General features: G+C 35.8%; 1 protein-coding gene across 1 annotated transcript; it reads right to left on the bottom strand.

The window, feature by feature from the left end:
* Positions 1 to 1,950: 1,950 nt before the first annotated feature.
* LOC11414644 (disease resistance protein RPV1) lies at positions 1,951 to 4,197 on the bottom strand. The gene is made up of 2 exons (XM_003619965.4): positions 3,613 to 4,197; positions 1,951 to 3,401 (listed from the first exon to the last, which is right to left on the bottom strand). Exons 1-2 carry the CDS (start codon positions 4,113 to 4,115, stop codon positions 2,594 to 2,596), a joined length of 1,311 nt encoding a protein of 436 aa, XP_003620013.1. The 5' UTR covers positions 4,116 to 4,197; the 3' UTR covers positions 1,951 to 2,593.
* Between the last annotated feature and the right edge of the window lie 14,829 nt (positions 4,198 to 19,026).

Raw genomic sequence — 19,026 nt, forward strand, 5'->3', positions numbered from 1 at the left:
TCCGTACGAGTGAGGACAAAACACGCTGAAAAGACTCGTGTTGATTTGTGGGGTCAGTCGACAATCTTAGATGCAATCTGGAATGTTACATCAAGTTTCAGCTACCAAAGTCTACACTTTTACTACTAATGTCAAGTCTGAAACTTCCTTCTTATCTTCCATGTGGACCAATGTGGGACACTTCCTTTGAATTAGTAACGTGTACCGGTCAATGAAGGATGGATAGGTGGATGAAGACTAGTAATACTTATGTAAACCAATGCGTGCCTTTAAAATCAATGTCAATGACTTAAAAATCAAACTGACATTTTCAAATGGGTCCCTAAAAATTAATCAAGAACTGTGATATTTTGTTTAGACCTCAAAAGTTAAAAGTCGTTCTGATATTTATTATGTGTCCAAACAAATACTTAATCTCATCTATTGAACTGACATTTTCAGCTCTTATTATGTGTCTATACATTAACTTGATATTTATATTTGAAATTTGATTCACCTCTTGTAAATTCTTCATAAAGTTTGAAAGATAAATAATTAGTGTTGACATCCAATTTAAAAAGAGAAATGATATTTGTACAACTATTTTGTGACAACTTTTGTATAACTTTCCTTCTCATACTCACATGATGGTCTTATCCTCTCTCTTCCTTTTTTTCTCTCTCTCTCTATTATTTTTGACCAATAAAAAGAGAGAAAAACAAGGTTGTCATTAAAGTTGTCATGAAATGGATGTACAAATATCATTTGCTGATTTAAAAATGAATAAACTAAACAAGAAGCTATCATCTCTCTTTGAGAAACTTCATTTCAACATTTTAACCATTAGAAGAGTGAGGAAAATACAACATGTTAGTAAGCTAGGTGTGTGAAAATGATTTCATTTATAATTTCAGAAACTCAGTTCAAACGACAAGCAGGAAAAAATACTTCAACTTACAAAATGATTGATGTAAAATCATTATTTTTCATTTCTAAATTTTATCTGATTCTAATGTGTTGGTTGATTTAAAATATCATTTTAGTTGTATTAAAATATTTACATGGAAATGTTTAATTTGTAGGTGATTGATAATTTCTAGTTGAAAAAATATATTTTATTTAAGCTACAGAAACGAGCAAGAAAGTAGAGGGGAATGAATACCCTGTATGGTTCCTTATAAAATGAACCCATGAGAATATTGGTCCATGATGGACCAATTTTTTCAATAGTTAGATTAGATGAACCCCAAAATTTTATCATGATCTATAAACACTCAATCTAACCCATCTTCCCTTATCATTTTATAAAAAAATCATTTTTACCCTTTATAATTATTTTAATTTAAAATATTACATATTGTTATGGTAATTTTTTTTTCTTGACAAATTTGTTACAGTAAATTTTTTTGTTGCTGTTTACACTTTTTTTCATGAATTTGTTACGGTAAATGTTGGACAGCTGCATATTATTATTTGATTTTATTTTTACGAAAACTTACAAGTTTTTTTTAAGGAGAATTTTTTTTTTTTTTTTTTACAAATAGGTGAAAGGGTACATGCTATTTTTTTTAATAAGAAAAGGTACGTGTTATTTTTATTTTTTTGAAAGAAAAAAATACATGTTAATGTTACCTGAAAAGTTTAATTTAGTTACCGTTATCAATTATTTATTTTTGCATTGTTTTTTTAGAATAGTCATATTATCCTTTCCAAAAGACTAATAATAGCAGTAACTGTTCATTGCTATCTTTTATAAAACAAACTTTCTCGTTGCTATGTTTAAGTAAATGAAAATAAATTTTTGTGAGTAAATATTAATTTAATATTATAATATAAAAGATATGTTAAATTATTAAATTCTAAATATTGATCGAAAATGATGGGTTTTTATTGAAAACAATTGAAGATTGAATGTTGAAATTACAGAAAGAAAAAGAAGGCAGAAAAATATTTTAAAAAGAGTAAAGAAAATAATCAGACATGTAAAGTGCATTATGTTATTGTGCATACATATAATCCAATGGTTATAAATATTGGTCCATTATGAACCAATACTTACATAGGTCCAAGCTAAAGGGAGCAGATTCCCTCCTGTGAAAACTTTCTCCAGTTTTCTACTGTTTAAATCTAAACCATTAAATACATTATCTCTCTTCATTTTGACATTTAATTCCTATTTAATTCTTCACATGTATTTATCATTTAATGGCTAGGATTCCACAGGACTCTCCAGTCACAGGAGAAGATCCAATCCCCAAGCTAAATGCCACTTTTTGAGACTTTGCCAAAGCTCGACATGGTGTAACCACACGGTTAGAAGAATTCATTTTACTATTTTAGTAACATAAATAAAGCTCTTCACAAATAAGAACTGCTTCTTCCAAAATGTGATTACGTCGAAAAACATTTAAACAAAGTAAGACTGCATTCGTTCCATACAAATTTCATCATATTATTATTCCTCATGGAACTTCCCAACAGGAAATCTAAAGTGAAACCAGTAGGAATTTTTTGGGCTTTTGTCAAAACGTTATGGATGCATTGAACTTGTCAAACATAGAAACTGATAAAACTTCCAAGCTAAGAGGTATTTAATACAAAAAAACAAGCAATGTCAAGAAATACATTTTGCTCCTCTAAGTATCTTTTGTATCTCTTTATTGGGAATCCTGTCATACCCATCTAATGTGTTCTTCCATACTTCTATGTTCTTTCCAAACAAGTTAGAACCCACTATTTCTAAAACTAAGGGAATGCCCGAACCATATGAAACTGCACGGTTTAAAACATCTTCATAACTTGGCGGTACTTTGTTATTCTTAAAAGCCGTCCACCTCAACAATTCAAGAGCTTCCTTCCCATATAGCCCTCTTACTGCATATGTTCTTTCTATCCCATGACAGGTTAGTAAGTGTTTATCTCGGGTGGTGATGATGACTCTGCTTCCAGGACCGAACCAATCAAGTCCTCCAGCCAAAGCCTCTAGCTGATCCAGTTGGTCAACATCATCGAGAATCAAAAGAATCTTCTTCCTACATAGCCTTTCCTTAATGATTGGAATTCCCTCAGAAACATCTCTTAACTTAATGTTCAGTTGAACTGTTTTTGAAAGGAGCTCCTTCTGGAGATGTTTCAAGTTTTTACGAGCTGAATTCTCTCTAACATTATGAAGAAAGCATACTCCTTCAAATTGATCAGCAATGAAATTATAAATTGCTTTTGCAAGTGTTGATTTTCCCAAGCCTCTAGTACCATAAAGTCCTACCATGTTGACCCCTTCATCAGATTCCTCATCAAGAAGCAATTTTACTTGTTGTACTCGGGACTGTAATCCAACAGGGTATTTGGCAACGTGTAGAAAAACACGATTGATCCTATCGGAAATGTGTTCGACTATATTCTCAATAAGCTCGTACTCATATCTATTCATGTCCAATAGATAAGTTAGTAAAATCACATCCATGTATTGACAATATATTATACAATTCTAACTGTTTTGAAACATATACTTGTTTAAAAACATAAATAAAAAACATGCTTCCTTTTTAAGCTTTAAGATGAGATTAATGGGGAAAAGAAATTAAAGAAAAGAAAATATAAAAAGGAAAAATAATATTAAGTAAAGTGGGGTACCCTTGACTAAAATGGTGGCCGGAGAAGTTAGCAGCTTGGGTAAGAGCCATCTTCCATTTCTTCAACCTCTCCATGTTTTCCTTGTTATTTTGGAACTTATCTTCATGCTTAGTAAGATGCTCACCATAACTCCCAGTCTGATGTCGTACGTGAGTAGGATCCGCACCATAGAAAACAGGCAAAACCGAACAACCCCTTGTCTTGTAGCAGTGAATGATGTGGACAAGTTCGTCCAAGCAAAATGAAGAAGATGCATAGTTTGCAGAAAATATGGGAATCAAAATCCTAGACTCTTCAATGGCCTTGACAAGTGATGGTGTGCTTTCATCTCCTCTTTCAAGATCGTTGTCATCAATGAAGGTTTTGATTCCCTTGTCAATAAGAGCCTTGTAGAGATTGCCGGTAAAACCGTAAAGAGTGTCAATGTCCCTAAAACTGAGGAACACATGGTATTTGAACCCAGAGGAAATTGAAGAGGAAGAGGAAAGTGATTGCATAGCCATGAGAATTGAGAGAAATAAGATGAAAAAAAAGTTTGAGAATATGAATGAGTAAGTTTTTGTGGTCTGTGATGTGGAGTCTTTAATATGGATCTATATAACAAGGAGAAAACTTGTGACAAAAATGATTTGTGAAACTTCTTGGCCACTTCCTATAGCCGTGTGGACCAATCACTATATGGACCTACCACCTCTTCTTGCTAATTTCCTCAATATGATTACTGTTCAATTTTTGGACACAACTTAAATAAATAAACAAGTGAAAAGCCAAATAATATTTCACTATTATTTTTTTCTTTGTTTCTGCCTAATGCTACAATATACGGTTTTCAATTTTTTTATTTGGACACATGATTTCCAATATTGTATTTTGACATTGTATACCATTGAGAGTGATGTTGGTTGGAGTGAGCACGACCACCCGAGAAGAGAAAAAAACTATTTAAGACTATGAAACCAATAAGTATAGCGTGTGTCTAGATCTACGTTAAAAAAAATTCTACAAGACATTTTACAAGTTTTATTTTTCAACCGATTTTATTCTTGTGTGTGATTTTATTCTTGTGTGTGATTTTCAGTTTGTAAGTTAATTAATCAGTCCTAAATAACATGAAATAAAAATAAATGCAGCCTATGCTATTCTAACATCTAATAAGACAGTTACAAAATTAAATCTGTTACTTAATTACTCCTTTTTCATTTTTGTTATGTTAACTATTACAAATAGATATATACATATATATGGTTGAAAGTAAGTAACAGAAGAAATTTGATGAAGACTAGTTCTACCTAATAATTTTGCTTATTACAGAGTCAAATTTTTTCTTTAAAAATGGATTTACATGTCATTGGTGATCAACTATGTCTTCAAAATATGACCTGTTTAACTAAATGATTAATTAACCATGCACACACAATTATTAGTGTAGGTTGTTATGTTGAATGCTTAATTAGCCATACAACTGTAACATAGAAAATTTATATATATTTCATTCCAAATATGACAAGGCTTTGGAAAAATGACTTTAAATTTAAATTTTCAATTGAAGATGAGATGGAGAAGCTAATTTTATGTAAAAGATTCTTCTAACTGAATTAACAATCACATTTCAAAGTCAGAAATATGCTACCCTTCCCAAAGGAATATATATATATATATATATATATATTACATATATTCAAAAGTTTTGATAGTATTTCCGTCTTAAACTAACTAGTTAGTTAAAAACAAGATTAGGGTAACATAGATATGAAATATTCTTTCCTTCATTTATTTTCTCAAGTTTTGGCTACCAAGTCAACACTTTTACTACCGCATGTTGAGTCTGAAACTTTCTTCTCATCTTCCATGTGGACAAATGTGGGACACTTCCTTTGAATTTCTACATCTGTACGTGTGGACCATTCAGCAATAGCACCACTCAAAGACCAACCTTCAAAGTCATTATCCTTAACCTGTTTCCATCAATGAAGGATATGGATAGGTGGAAGAATAGTAATACTTGTGTAAACTAATGCGTGCCTTAAAAATTAAACTATGAATTGCGAGCTGTGATATTTTGTTTAGACCTCAAAAGTCAAAAGTCTTTCTGATAGTTATTGTGTGTGTCAAGACAAATACAATCTCATCTATTGAACTGACATTTTCTGCTCTTATTCTAAGTCTATACAAGAACTTGATATTTATATTTGAAATTTGATTCACCTCTTGTAAATTCCTCCTCATAAAATTTTAAAGATAAATAATTAGTGTTGGCACCCAATTTAAAAATGAATAAAACTAAAGAATACAACAAATATAAAAGTATAAACTATTAACGGAGGGGGGACACGGTTCTTTACTCCCAAAGATTGTTTCAACATCATTTAATATAATCAGAGAATCAATTATCCTTTAACAACAAAAGCTAGCAACAACAACTTCATGATATTTTTTTATTATTTCCATTATCCAAGGAAACAAAAGTTTACAAACGCGTCGACATTCAAATACATTATTCAAGGATATGGCCTCCATAGCAATTATGAGCATGGTTGTAAATTTAATCAAATAAAAACACAAATTGCAATTATATTTTATACTGCATAGGTCATGACTCTGGCAAAACGATCTCATGAATGTTGGCTCTCAGATTCAGTTCTTTATCCCATATTACTATAGAAATATAGAAAGAAATTGTATAATGTTGATAATTACAAATTTTGAATAGTAGAAGTAATGCTAGTTATAGCAAAACCCACTAACTATTGGTACAAGATATACTAACACACAGTTTTTATTTATATGACCAAGCCTTTGCATATTTCTTCATATTATCCGATGTGGGACATTATTCTAATTATTATTATTGAAATCCTCCCGCAATTGTATGGTTTGAGAGAGAGATGCAACTTGGACAGTAAGTACTCGAACCTAGGATGAAGCAGGGGTTTGGTTAGAATATCAGCAAGTTGATCATCGATAGAAACAAAGGATACTCGAAACTTGCCATTTCGAACATTTTCTCGGAAAAAATGATAGGCTAAGGCTATATGTTTCATCCGAGAGTGAAATACAGAATTAGCACTAAGGTGGGTACGTAGCACCGAGGTTGTCACAATAGATGACTGGATTGGATGGTGGAGTGTGGCCTGAAGGTGAAAAACACAAGAAGGGGGGGGGGTTGAATTGTGTTTTCTTTTTCTCTTAAAAAAGGATTCTTCTTCTGATAAAACTTCAGAAGCAGTTTGATTGCTTCTGATGAAATGATCAGAGTCAGATTGCAGCGGAAAAGAACAGAGCAGAGAAAAGAAAGACAAAGACACAGGCAGTTATCCTGGTTCCTTCCACAACACGGAAGTAGTCCAGTCCCCCTTGCACTTCCAAGGAGATTTCACTATAATCACAAGATTACAACTGCTCAATACTTTCAAAGTATGAGACTTCACAAAACAATGCTCAAGCACACACGCAAGAGTCTTCCAATGCTCAAGCACTAAGCAAGAGACTTCTAATGCTCAAGCACGCAGGCAAGAGACTTCTAATCAAACAAAAATACAGAGAATTGAGTTTGAATTGAACACTTGATATACAATCAGTGGTGTTCACAATACAATACAGAAAAGACTCTAGACTTTGAATTTCTAAGATGTATCAAATCAGTGCAGAAATTCAGTGTGCTTTGTAGAATCAAATTGACAGAGTTTTGGCGCTTTTGAACTTATGTATCTCTATCTAAAATCTTCAAGTCTTCATTCCTTTATATAGAGGCGTGAAAGAGACGTTGAGATAATCAGCACGTCTAAAGAGTCGTTTGAAATCCTTTGATTATCCACCAGTGATCCTTTGCCTGATTTGGGTGTAGTCCTTTGAAGGATAAACTTCAAATTCATTCCCATCTTGAGTGTACAAATTCTGCAGGCATGGCTGTTGTTTTGTCTTGTAGCGTAGACAGAAAACAGAGTAGTGGAGGTAGTGGTTGTACACTTGTACTTTGTCAACTCTATTAATGAGAGACAAGTGCTCAGTGCTATCCATATATCCGTTGATACCTCCCTTTCAATTCTTCATTCTTCTTTGATAAGACTGAATTGAGAATCAGCAACTTTGAATCTTCAGTTTGACTAAAGGATCAAATGTAGCTTCTGGTGAAAATATTGCTTCTGATGAAAACTTTTGCTTCTGATGACTTTCTGCTTCTGATGACGTCATCTCTTCAGGAGCAGTTTAGCTTCAGGAGCAGTTTTCTTCAGATGCTCAGAATTTCTTTTTCTTTCCATTGTTCTTCCAAGACCTATTGAAATAACTTGAGTAGCCTTTGGTCCTGTACACTTGAACAATTATTAGTAATAACCAATTGACAATTTTTAATACCTTGTTATCATCAAAACTTAATAAGGTTCATTGTGAAACACATTTTGTTCCAACAATCTCCCCTTTTTGATGATGACAAACAATAGTATTTAAAATGTTCAATTGTTGTTGATCTAATTAATAAGTTGACTACTGGGACAGAGGTTTGTAAGCTCCCCCTGAGTCTAATAGTTCTTTAAGGTGAGGTTTGTAAGCTCCCCCTAAGTTCTATTCTTATTAATTAAATTTCAATAAAATACTCATAAAAATCAAATCAGAGGTATTTAAAAGAAGTTTAGAAGTTGTTATAGTAGGGCTCAGTGCCTTAAAAATACTCATAAAAATCAAATCAGAGGTATTTAAAAGAAGTTTAGAAGTTGTTATAGTAGGGCTCAGTGCCTTAAAAATACTATACATTTACTCCCCCTTTTGTCATCAACAAAAAGAATAGAAACAAAAGAAAGAGTATCAGAGCAAGCAGCATTAAACAGTAAATATCATCAGAGTCAAAGCTTGTAAAACATATTGAAGGTGAAAAAGCACAAGATCCAGAAACAATGATAATATATATAAAGAAGATTAAGATACAAGGACACAGCTACGAAGAACAAAAGTAAAAAACAAGCTAGAGTTGGGTGTGCAACTAAGGTTGGGCTTGCTTATACAACTGTTCTAAGAGATACTTGATCTGATCATCCTTCTTCTGAAGTAGCTCATCCTTTTCCCTCATTCTTCTTTTATATCCAGCCTGAATTCTAGCAGCCCTAGTGATGTACTCTTCTTCTGGATAGAAAGGAGTGATGTCCAGCAGAGGCTCAAAATTCAGCTCTTTCTCCTTAGCTGCTTCATGCATATCATCCAAAAGCTTCTTCAGCATAGCAGAGTGAGATGACACACATTTAGTTCTAAGCTGATCCAGCAGCTCATCAAAGCTCTTCTGTAGATCCATCCACTGATCATAATAGTGAATAGGAGGTGCAGGAACTGTTCTGCGAAGAATCAGTGCCTGAATCTCATCACTAAGTCTGATCAGTTGTTCCTCTATATACTCAGACTCCAGGATATGGTCAGGGATGGGTGAAGGTTCAGTTTGAGTTGTATTTGATATGGAAGGTTGGTCAGAGGTTAAGTCTATTATAGTGGGTGAATCTGGTTGTTGTTGTTGTTCTGTTGTTTGGTCAGAAGGTATATGTTGGTCAGAAGTTGTTTGGTCAGGAGCAACTTGTTCAGAGGCAGTTTGCTCCTGAACAGTTTGCTCAGGGATGGTTTGGGTTACTGTTTGGGTTTCCAAGACAGTCTTTTCAGGAACTGTCTTAGAGGCCTTAGTGGGTGTTGGTTGCATTTCACCACCTAGATGTTTTTCTAAGTTGTGAAGGGTTGAGTATTCTTGGTGTTGGGGGGTTTCTGAAGTAGTTGCATCTGAAGCTACTTCAGAGGCTTTTTGTGTGGTTGAGTTATGTGGTGAGTTTGTTGTAGGTTCTGGGTTGGGTTGAGGTTGTTGTACACTAACAGGTTCAGGATTATCTGGATAGAGTGGATGAGTAGGAGGCAAATTGAATTTCTCACAAAGTTTAATTCTATTCTTAGAAAATTCTATTTGAGTTTGCTCCCAGTCAAGTGTTCCTAAATCTGTTAGTTTGGTAGGTTTGGTTTTTAGAAGCTTGTCTATGTGTTGGCTAAGGGGTTGGTCATCTGATTCTGTTGATGATGAAGAGGGTGAAGAGGGTAGAGATGGAATCTGAGTATTAGTTGGAGCGTTAGATGGATTACCTGAAGACTGAGCTTCTGGATGAACTGCTTCTGGAGCTTCTGAAGCTGGTTCTGATGAAGTTGCTCCTGAAGCTTGCTTATTCTTCAAGGCTTGAGAAAGCAGAGTTGCTCCATACTTAACAGTTTCTAACTCCGATGCTAAAGCAGCAATGTCAGGAGTAGGCACATACCCTGCAGCCTTGAGACGTTCATCCCTTTCTTGTTCATACAAAATCTTCATCCTTTTCTTTTCTGCTATCTTGGATGCAGCAACCTCCCTAGTATACTGCTCCATTTCTTCAGTCATTTCGAAACTGGGCATGACTATGGGCTCAGAAGTTGCAGTCCTTTTTGCTTTCTTAGGGCTTGAGTCTTCATCCCAGTTCTCTTCCAGTTCTTCCAACATTTGTGCCCTTCTTCCTTCACTTGTCTTCAGATTTCTTGTTAAATTAGACCTTTTCCTTTTGATGGTCTGAAGAGCAGCTTCTCTTTTATTTTTGGGACTTGGAGGCTTTTCAGAAGCAGCTTGATCAGAAGCAGCTTGTTCTGAACCAGCTTGTTCAGAAGCAGGCTGTTCTGCTGTTTCTTGAGTACTCCTTGTCCTTTTTCTGATAAGAGGGACATCTTCCAAATTCTCCACTTCCTCAAGAATGGTGGACATAGCAGATTTTACCTTTTTAGCTTTCTTATGCTTCTGAGCACCCACCTCAGTAGCATTTTCAGCAAGGTATTCTTCCTTGGTGATCTGCTTCTTCTTAGATTTTCTGCTTTTGGCCACAGGCAGCTCACCACCATACATTTGGTCAGGAACATCCTTCAAGCTGATTTTCTGGTTAAAGGATTTGTAGTGATCCATGATATATGCCCTTTGAACCTCCAAGGGATCTTGTTTACAGATGGGAGGAAAGTCTGGGATAAGATCTGATTTGGCATCAGAAGGTTTCAAGTCAGTAGGACTCTTCTTCACATCTTTTGCTTTAATCAGATGCATAGCCCTTAGAGTCTCACCATTGATAATCTTCCCTCTAACAGTTCCCAACTGTTCATCTGTGAAGATCTGAGCTTCTTTCAGCATCTCAATAATTCCTCCCTGATGGAAAATCTCAGAGAGTAGTCTTCCATAGGGTACCCAAGACCTTTTATTCAGTTGACTCTCTCTGAGTTGATGAACCATATGTCTGAATATGTATCTGGGAATATTTGCCTCTACACCCTTTATGACAAAGTGTAAGAGGATTTTATGTTCCAGAGAGGGCTGATCACCACCACCACCTTTTGGTAGTAGGTTTTCGTTCTGAATCTTCAACATAACCTTTGTCTTGGTGTTCATGTCAGAATAGGCAAAGTCCTTTACCTTGTTGTAGAGAGTTTTGTTAACAATAGCATTCCAGGGGCTGTCCTTTGGCTTTGAAATCCCAGCCTCATGTTCTCCTTCTGCTGGTCTTCTGATGACAAAGGCAATAGTGTCCTCAGTGATCCAGACACGGATTCCCATGATGCTTGATCTTATCTGGGTTTTGGAGAAAGTTTCCAAGCCCATTTCCGCTCTAGACTTCCCTTTGAGTTCAGGATTGAGAAGAACTTTTTCATCTTCTTCAATCTTGGCGGCTTCCCTGTCGTAGATGCTGGCTCTAACCCAGAAATGACGAACCAGTGTTTGATAAGTTGGTCCATTTAGAAGATTGAAGTACCTTCCCAGACCTTGTTTCTCGTAGTACTTGCCAATGTCACAGTCGTGAGCGGCCAAAGAATCAAAATCCACCGGACTTTCTGATTGAATGTTTAATTCCCATTCCTCCAAGGACATAGTTCTTCCTTTGATTTCATAAGCAGGAGTATCTATATCCATATTCGATGAAGAACCACCGGCAGAACTTGAAGATGCCATTGATATGAAGTGGTTTTAGGGTTCTAAAGAGTTTTTGAGAGGATGAGAGAATGTGCTTACTTACACAGAGGGTTGAGAAGAAATTAGAAAGTGTTTGTTGTGAAGTGAGAAGTGTGTGAAATGACTTAGTGTTTTTTATTAAAACGTTTGTAATTCAGAAGGGACAAACAAACACAGCATTAATGACAAATTGGGGGCGCGTGTAAGTATGTTAAAAAGCGAATAAAAACATCATTGCCCTTTTTGTTATACTCCAATACAAATAGACCACGTCAGAGACTCTTCAGAAAACTACCTTTTGGGTAATGGGACAGCTGTTACATAAAGTAACTGCCAGCGTTCCCACTAACCAAGCTATTCAGAAGCAAAGAATAACACTTCTGAAGTTTTAGTGCTGACGTCATCTTCAGAAGCACATTTTCCTCAGAACCTCAGTTTAAGAGCTTCTGATGAACCAAAAATGCTCCTGAATAAACTTCAGAACCAAACTTCTTATTCAGAGGCAAGCCATTTTTCAATCAGACACAAAATGCATGTTCAAATTTTTCTTAATAAAATCAAATCTTTCAACAGACAAAGGTTTTGCAAATATATCAGCCCATTGATGTTCAGTATCAATGAATTGTATATCTAAAATTCCTTTTTGAACATAGTCTCTGATAAAATGGTGTTTGATTTCAATATGCTTGGCTCTTGAATGTAGAATTGGATTCTTTGACAAACAAATAGCAGCAGTATTATCACAATAAATGGGAATACTGTTAGCATTGATCTGATAGTCTTCCAACTGATGTTTCATCCAAAGTAGTTGTGTGCAACAACTTGCAGCTGAAATGTACTCTGCTTCTGCTGTAGACATAGCAATAGTTGCTTGTCTTTTGCTTGCCCAGGATATCAGATTCTCTCCCAGGAATTGACAATTTCCACTGGTTGATTTTCTTTCAATCCTATCACCAGCATAATCAGCATCACAGAATCCAATCAACTTATAATCTAGGGATTTCCTATACAGGAGTCCAAGATTAGTTGTTCCTTTCAGATACCTGAAGATTCTCTTAACTGCAGTTAAATGAGATTCTCTAGGATCTGATTGAAATCTTGCACACAAGCATACACTGAATAAAATATCAGGTCTAGATGCAGTGAGGTATAACAGAGAACCAATCATACCTCTGTATAGCTTCTGGTCTACTACTGTTCCAGTATCTTCTTTGCTTAAGGTGCAGGTTGGATGCATTGGAGTGTTCATCACTTTACAATCTTCTAGCTTGAACTTCTTCAGAAGCTCCTTTGTATATTTTGTTTGATGAACATATACTCCTTCTTTACTTTGGTTGATTTGAATTCCCAGAAAGAATTTCAATTCTCCCATCATACTCATTTCAAATTCATCCTGCATTAACTTAGAAAATTCTTTGCAAAGAGATGCATTAGTAGAACCAAATATTATATCATCAACATATATTTGCACAATCAAAATATCTTTCTTAAGAGTCCTTCTGAAGAGTGTTGTGTCAACTTGTCCTCTTTCAAAATCATTTTTAATTAAGAAATTACTTAGTCTATCATACCAAGCTCTGGGAGCTTGTTTCAAGCCATATAGTGATTTCTTAAGTTTATAAACATGGTCAGGATGCTTAAGATCCTCAAACCCAGGAGGTTGTTTAACATACACTTCTTCTTCAATGACACCATTAAGAAAAGCACTTTTGACATCCATTTGATATAATATTATGCCATGATTAATTGCGTAGGATAGAAGTAACCTGATTGCTTCCAATCTTGCAACTGGAGCAAATGTTTCAGTGTAATCAATGCCTTCTTGTTGACTGTAGCCTTGAGCAACAAGTCTGGCTTTGTTTCTGGTTACTTCTCCTTGTTCATTCAGCTTGTTTCTGAATACCCATTTTGTTCCAATAATGTTCTTCTGAGAAGGTTTGGGTACCAGATCCCACACATCATTCCTTTGGAATTGATTTAGCTCTTCTTGCATAGCTAATATCCATCCGTCATCTGAGAGAGCTTCTTCAACAGTTTTAGGCTCAATTATTGAAAGCAGTCCTATTAGAGACTCTTCTTGTCTAAAATGTGATCTTGTTCTTCTAGGACTATCTTTGCTTCCAATGATTAACTCCTCAGGATGTGAAGATTTGTGCTTGAATTTAGGTTGAATAACCTGCTGAGTGTTATCTTGAAAGTCCTCAGAAGCACTTTCATTCTGTACTTTTGGGCTAGGTTCTGCTTCTGAATTAGACTCAGCTTCTGGAGTGATTTCAGCTTCTGGACAAGATTCAACTTCTGTATACTTTTCAGAATCAGAAGGTTGATCAGATTCTGATGCATCTTCAGAATCAGTTGTACCTGCATTACTTTCACTTTGCTCTGAAGTTTTACTTCCAGGCTCTCTATCATCAAATTTTACATGCATAGATTCTTCAACACATTGTGTTTCTGAATTATACACTCTGTATGCCTTTGACCTTTCAGAGTAACCTAAAAAGATTCCTCTTTGAGCCTTGGCATCAAATTTCTTCAGATAGTCTTTAGTGTTTAAGATGTAACAAGTACATCCAAACTGATGAAAGTAAGAGATATTGGGTCTTCTTCCTTTAAAGAGTTCATATGTTGTTTTCTCCAACATAGGTCTGATATAGATCCTATTTTGAATATAACATGAAGTATTGACTGCTTCTGCCCAAAAATGTTTAGCTAAGTTGTTTTCATGGATCATGGTTCTGGCCATTTCTTGTAAGGTTCTGTTCTTTCTTTCTACAACCCCATTTTGTTGTGGAGTTCTAGGAGAAGAAAACTCATGGAGAATCCCATGTTTTTCACAAAAAAGTTCAAATGGCTCATTTTCAAATTCTCCACCATGATCACTTCTGACTTTCAAAATTTTCAATTCTTTTTCAGATTGTATTTGAGTGCAGAAGCTGCTAAACACTTCACATGCATAGTCTTTACTTTTAATGAATTTTACCCAAGTCCATCTGCTGTAATCATCAACAATGACTAATCCGTATTTACTTCCATATAAAGATGCAGTGTTAACTGGACCAAAAAGATCAATATGGAGTAATTCTAAGGGTCTGGAGGTTGATATAATGTCCTTAGATTTGAAAGAACTTTTCACAATTTTCCCTTTCTGACATGCACCACAAAGTGCATCTGAATGATAATCAATGTTAGGCAATCCTTTGACCAGTTGTAACTTGCTAATTTTAGAAATTAATCTCCAATTAGCATGTCCCAACCTTTTATGCCATACCCATTTTTTATCATTCATTGACAGAAGGCAAACTACCTTCTGATCAGCCAGATCAGAGAAATTTATTTTATAAACATTCTCAACTCTCTTTCCCTTGAATGTAATGGATTTGTCATCCTTGTTGACTAGTGTGCAGTTGGTCTTACTGAACGTTACATCATACCCATTGTCACAAAATTGACTAATGCTCAATAGGTTATGCTTCAGACCATCTACTAGCCACACATTATTAATTGAGATGGAGGAATTACCAATAGTACCTGTACCAATGATCTTTCCAGTTTGGTTGCCACCAAACTTCACTTCTCCTCCATCTTTCATTGTAAGGGTAAGGAACAAAGCTTTCTCTCCAGTCATGTGCCTTGAACATCCGCTGTCTAGGTACCATGACCTTTGTTTCTCTCTTGCCCTTAAGCACACCTGCATTTTTGGCCAATTCAGATTTAGGTACCCATATCTTCATGGGTCCTTTTGGGTTAGTTTTGGAGGTTTTACTTTTCCTCCCTTGCACCTTAGGGTGAATGCTGAGTGGCTTCTGATCATTCAATACTTTGGGTTTGACACCTTTTGGTATTGTTTTCTCAGAAGCAGTAGCTGCTTTGTTCTTCTGATCCTTTTGTTTTGGAATTTTAGATTCTGGTTTAATCAGATTCTGATGAACAGGTTCTGATCTTTTCAGAATTTTAATCTTTTGACTCTTAGGATCAGATTTTGTCATTACCTTGATCTTAAGATTCTCTGGCTTTGATGTGATCTTAGCCTGTGAACCTGAAGCTTCAGGTTTTGACTGAACAGCAGTTATAGCATTTGTACCTTCAGGCACAAAGGTGGATTTCAATCCATCCTTGATACAATCACAGTAGCTCTTGAGACTGTATTCTTTGGATTTCTCCTCAGAATATCCAATCCCTTTGCCTTTGTTCTTGTATGTGCTGTAGATCATAGAAGCAACTTTGCTTCTGTCTATTCCAGCCATAATAAAATCATCCAAGGCAATCTCATGTTTATTGCCTGAACCTTTATCACATTTTTCTTGTAGCTTCTGACAAAGACTCTTGAGTCTATCTTCATATGTTGTTGATATGAGGTTAAACCCTTTGAGTTCTTCTTCAGAAGCTTTCAGTTCCAATAGAGTTGATTTTTGTTGTTTCATCAAATCAACATATTTTTCTTTTAAATCTGTCAACTCATTGGTTCTGTGTTCAAACAGTGATAAAAGTTCTTTTAGAGAATCAACAAGTTCTTGTCTAGGGATTTTGGAATATACCTCATTTTCATCTTCTGAATCTGATTCAGCTTCTGATACTGCTTCTGATGATACTGTTGCCACTAATCCAACGGCTGCCTTAGCATCATCATCAGCTTCTTCTTTATCAGAACCAGATTCACTATCCAAATCTTCCCAGGTCGCCATCAAGCTCTTTTTGATTTGCTTTCTGAATTTACTGGAGTTGAAGCTTGATTTCTTGGATTTGCCTTTAAACTTCTCCTTCTGAAGATCAGGGCAATCAGCAATGAAATGACCAGGCTTCTTACAATTGAAGCATCCCTTCTGATCTTCTTTCTTGAAGTTCTTGTAGCTACCTCTCTTGCTCAAAAATTTCTTCTGCTTCCTTGCCAGATACTCAAGCTTGTTGGACAGCATAGCCATCTTTACAGATTGATCTTCATCAGAATCTCCATCAGGTGATTCTTCTTCAGATTCACTGGCTTTGTAGGCTTTGGAAGACTTTGAGGTCTTTCCTTTAGATGGTAAAGCAATGGATTTACTCTTCTTAGAGGTTTCATGCTCATTTAAACTCATTTCATGCACTTTGAGTGAGCTAACAAGATCTTCAACACTTAAAGTATTTAGATCCTTAGCTTCCTCAATAGCAGTTACTTTGGGTCTCCATCTTGAAGGTAAGCTTCTCAAAATCTTACTAACATGATCAGAAGCAACATAGCTTTTCTTCAGTATCTGCAATCCAGAAACTAAAGTTTGAAATCTTGAGTACATTTCTTCTATACTCTCATCATCCTTCATTCTGAAAAGTTCATACTGATGAACTAGCATCAAAGCTTTAGCCTCTTTCACCTTCTTGCTGCCTTCAAAGTTGGCACATAGTGACGCAAACATAGCCTTCGCAGTAGATTTGTCACTCATCTTCATGTATTCAGTGCGAGGTATAGAAGCCACAATAATCCCTCTGATTTTGTGGTGCTTCTTGTAAAGCTTCTTCTGAGCAGGAGTATGTATTTTTCTATCTATAGCAGCTCCTTCTTCATCTAAATCCAGGTCATCAACTCCATCTTCCAGTATGTCCCATAACTCTTCATCTAATCCCATGATAAAGCTGTACATATTAGTTTTCCACCAAGAAAACTCTTCTGGATCTCCATTAAACCTTGGAGCTTTTCCAGAGTCTGTTTTCTTGTCAGCAGTATCATAGTCATGCTTGACGCTTGTGTATTTTGGAGTAACTGATTCCTCATCTCCAGACATGTTTTTCTAATAGATCTTGAACTGTAACACGGTTAAGTGCTGTGATAACAGAGCAGGCTCTGATACCAATTGAAGGTGAAAAACACAAGAAGGGGGGGTTGAATTGTGTTTTCTTTTTCTCTTAAAAAAGGATTCTTCTTCTGATAAAACTTCAGAAGCAGTTTGATTGCTTCTGATGAAATGATCAGAGTCAGATTGCAGCGGAAAAGAACAGAGCAGAGAAAAGAAAGACAAAGACACAGGCAGTTATCCTGGTTCCTTCCACAACACGGAAGTAGTCCAGTCCCCCTTGCACTTCCAAGGAGATTTCACTATAATCACAAGATTACAACTGCTCAATACTTTCAAAGTATGAGACTTCACAAAACAATGCTCAAGCACACACGCAAGAGTCTTCCAATGCTCAAGCACTAAGCAAGAGACTTCTAATGCTCAAGCACGCAGGCAAGAGACTTCTAATCAAACAAAAATACAGAGAATTGAGTTTGAATTGAACACTTGATATACAATCAGTGGTGTTCACAATACAATACAGAAAAGACTCTAGACTTTGAATTTCTAAGATGTATCAAATCAGTGCAGAAATTCAGTGTGCTTTGTAGAATCAAATTGACAGAGTTTTGGCGCTTTTGAACTTATGTATCTCTATCTAAAATCTTCAAGTCTTCATTCCTTTATATAGAGGCGTGAAAGAGACGTTGAGATAATCAGCACGTCTAAAGAGTCGTTTGAAATCCTTTGATTATCCACCAGTGATCCTTTGCCTGATTTGGGTGTAGTCCTTTGAAGAATAAACTTCAAATTCATTCCCATCTTGAGTGTACAAATTCTGCAGGCATGGCTGTTGTTTTGTCTTGTAGCGTAGACAGAAAACAGAGTAGTGGAGGTAGTGGTTGTACACTTGTACTTTGTCAACTCTATTAATGAGAGACAAGTGCTCAGTGCTATCCATATATCCGTTGATACCTCCCTTTCAATTCTTCATTCTTCTTTGATAAGACTGAATTGAGAATCAGCAACTTTGAATCTTCAGTTTGACTAAAGGATCAAATGTAGCTTCTGGTGAAAATATTGCTTCTGATGAAAACTTTTGCTTCTGATGACTTTCTGCTTCTGATGACGTCATCTCTTCAGGAGCAGTTTAGCTTCAGGAGCAGTTTTCTTCAGATGCTCAGAATTTCTTTTTCTTTCCATTGTTCTTCCAAGACCTATTGAAATAACTTGAGTAGCCTTTGGTCCTGTACACTTGAACAATTATTAGTAATAACCAATTGACAATTTTTAATACCTTGTTATCATCAAAACTTAATAAGGTTCATTGTGAAACACATTTTGTTCCAACATGGCCAAATTTAGTGAATAGGGAAAGGACCCATAACAGCTCACTCGCCGTGTCAGCCAAGGCTTTATATTCTGCTTCTGTAGAAGAGCGAGCAACAGAACATTGTTTTAGAGAGCTCCAAGAGATGGGCGTGCTGCCAAGATATAATAGATAACCAGTGGTCGCCTGCCCAGTCCGCATCTGAGTAGGCATGGAGATTTAATGGGTCGGTCGTCGAAATGAAGACACCTTTGTCACAGGAACCCGCCAAAGTATAGGAGCACTCTTTTGAGTGCAGTCCAATACACCGTTCTGGAGTTTTGCATGAATTGGGCGAGTTTGTTTGTGTTGAAGGCAATGTCTAGGAGAGT

The sequence above is a fragment of the Medicago truncatula genome, chromosome 6, assembly GCF_003473485.1.
Source record: "Medicago truncatula cultivar Jemalong A17 chromosome 6, MtrunA17r5.0-ANR, whole genome shotgun sequence".
Classification (NCBI taxonomy): domain Eukaryota; kingdom Viridiplantae; phylum Streptophyta; class Magnoliopsida; order Fabales; family Fabaceae; genus Medicago; species Medicago truncatula.

What these genes read in the sequence shown, in the direction of transcription:
- LOC11414644 (XM_003619965.4), bottom strand. Translation starts at nt 4,115, where the DNA reads ATGGCTATGCAATCACTTTCCTCTTCCTCTTCAATTTCCTCTGGGTTC. An exon ending in GGCCACCATTTTAGTCAAGG is followed by an intron (nt 3,402 to 3,612) that starts GTACCCCACTTT and finishes GGACATGAATAG; the next exon opens with ATATGAGTACGAGCTTATTG.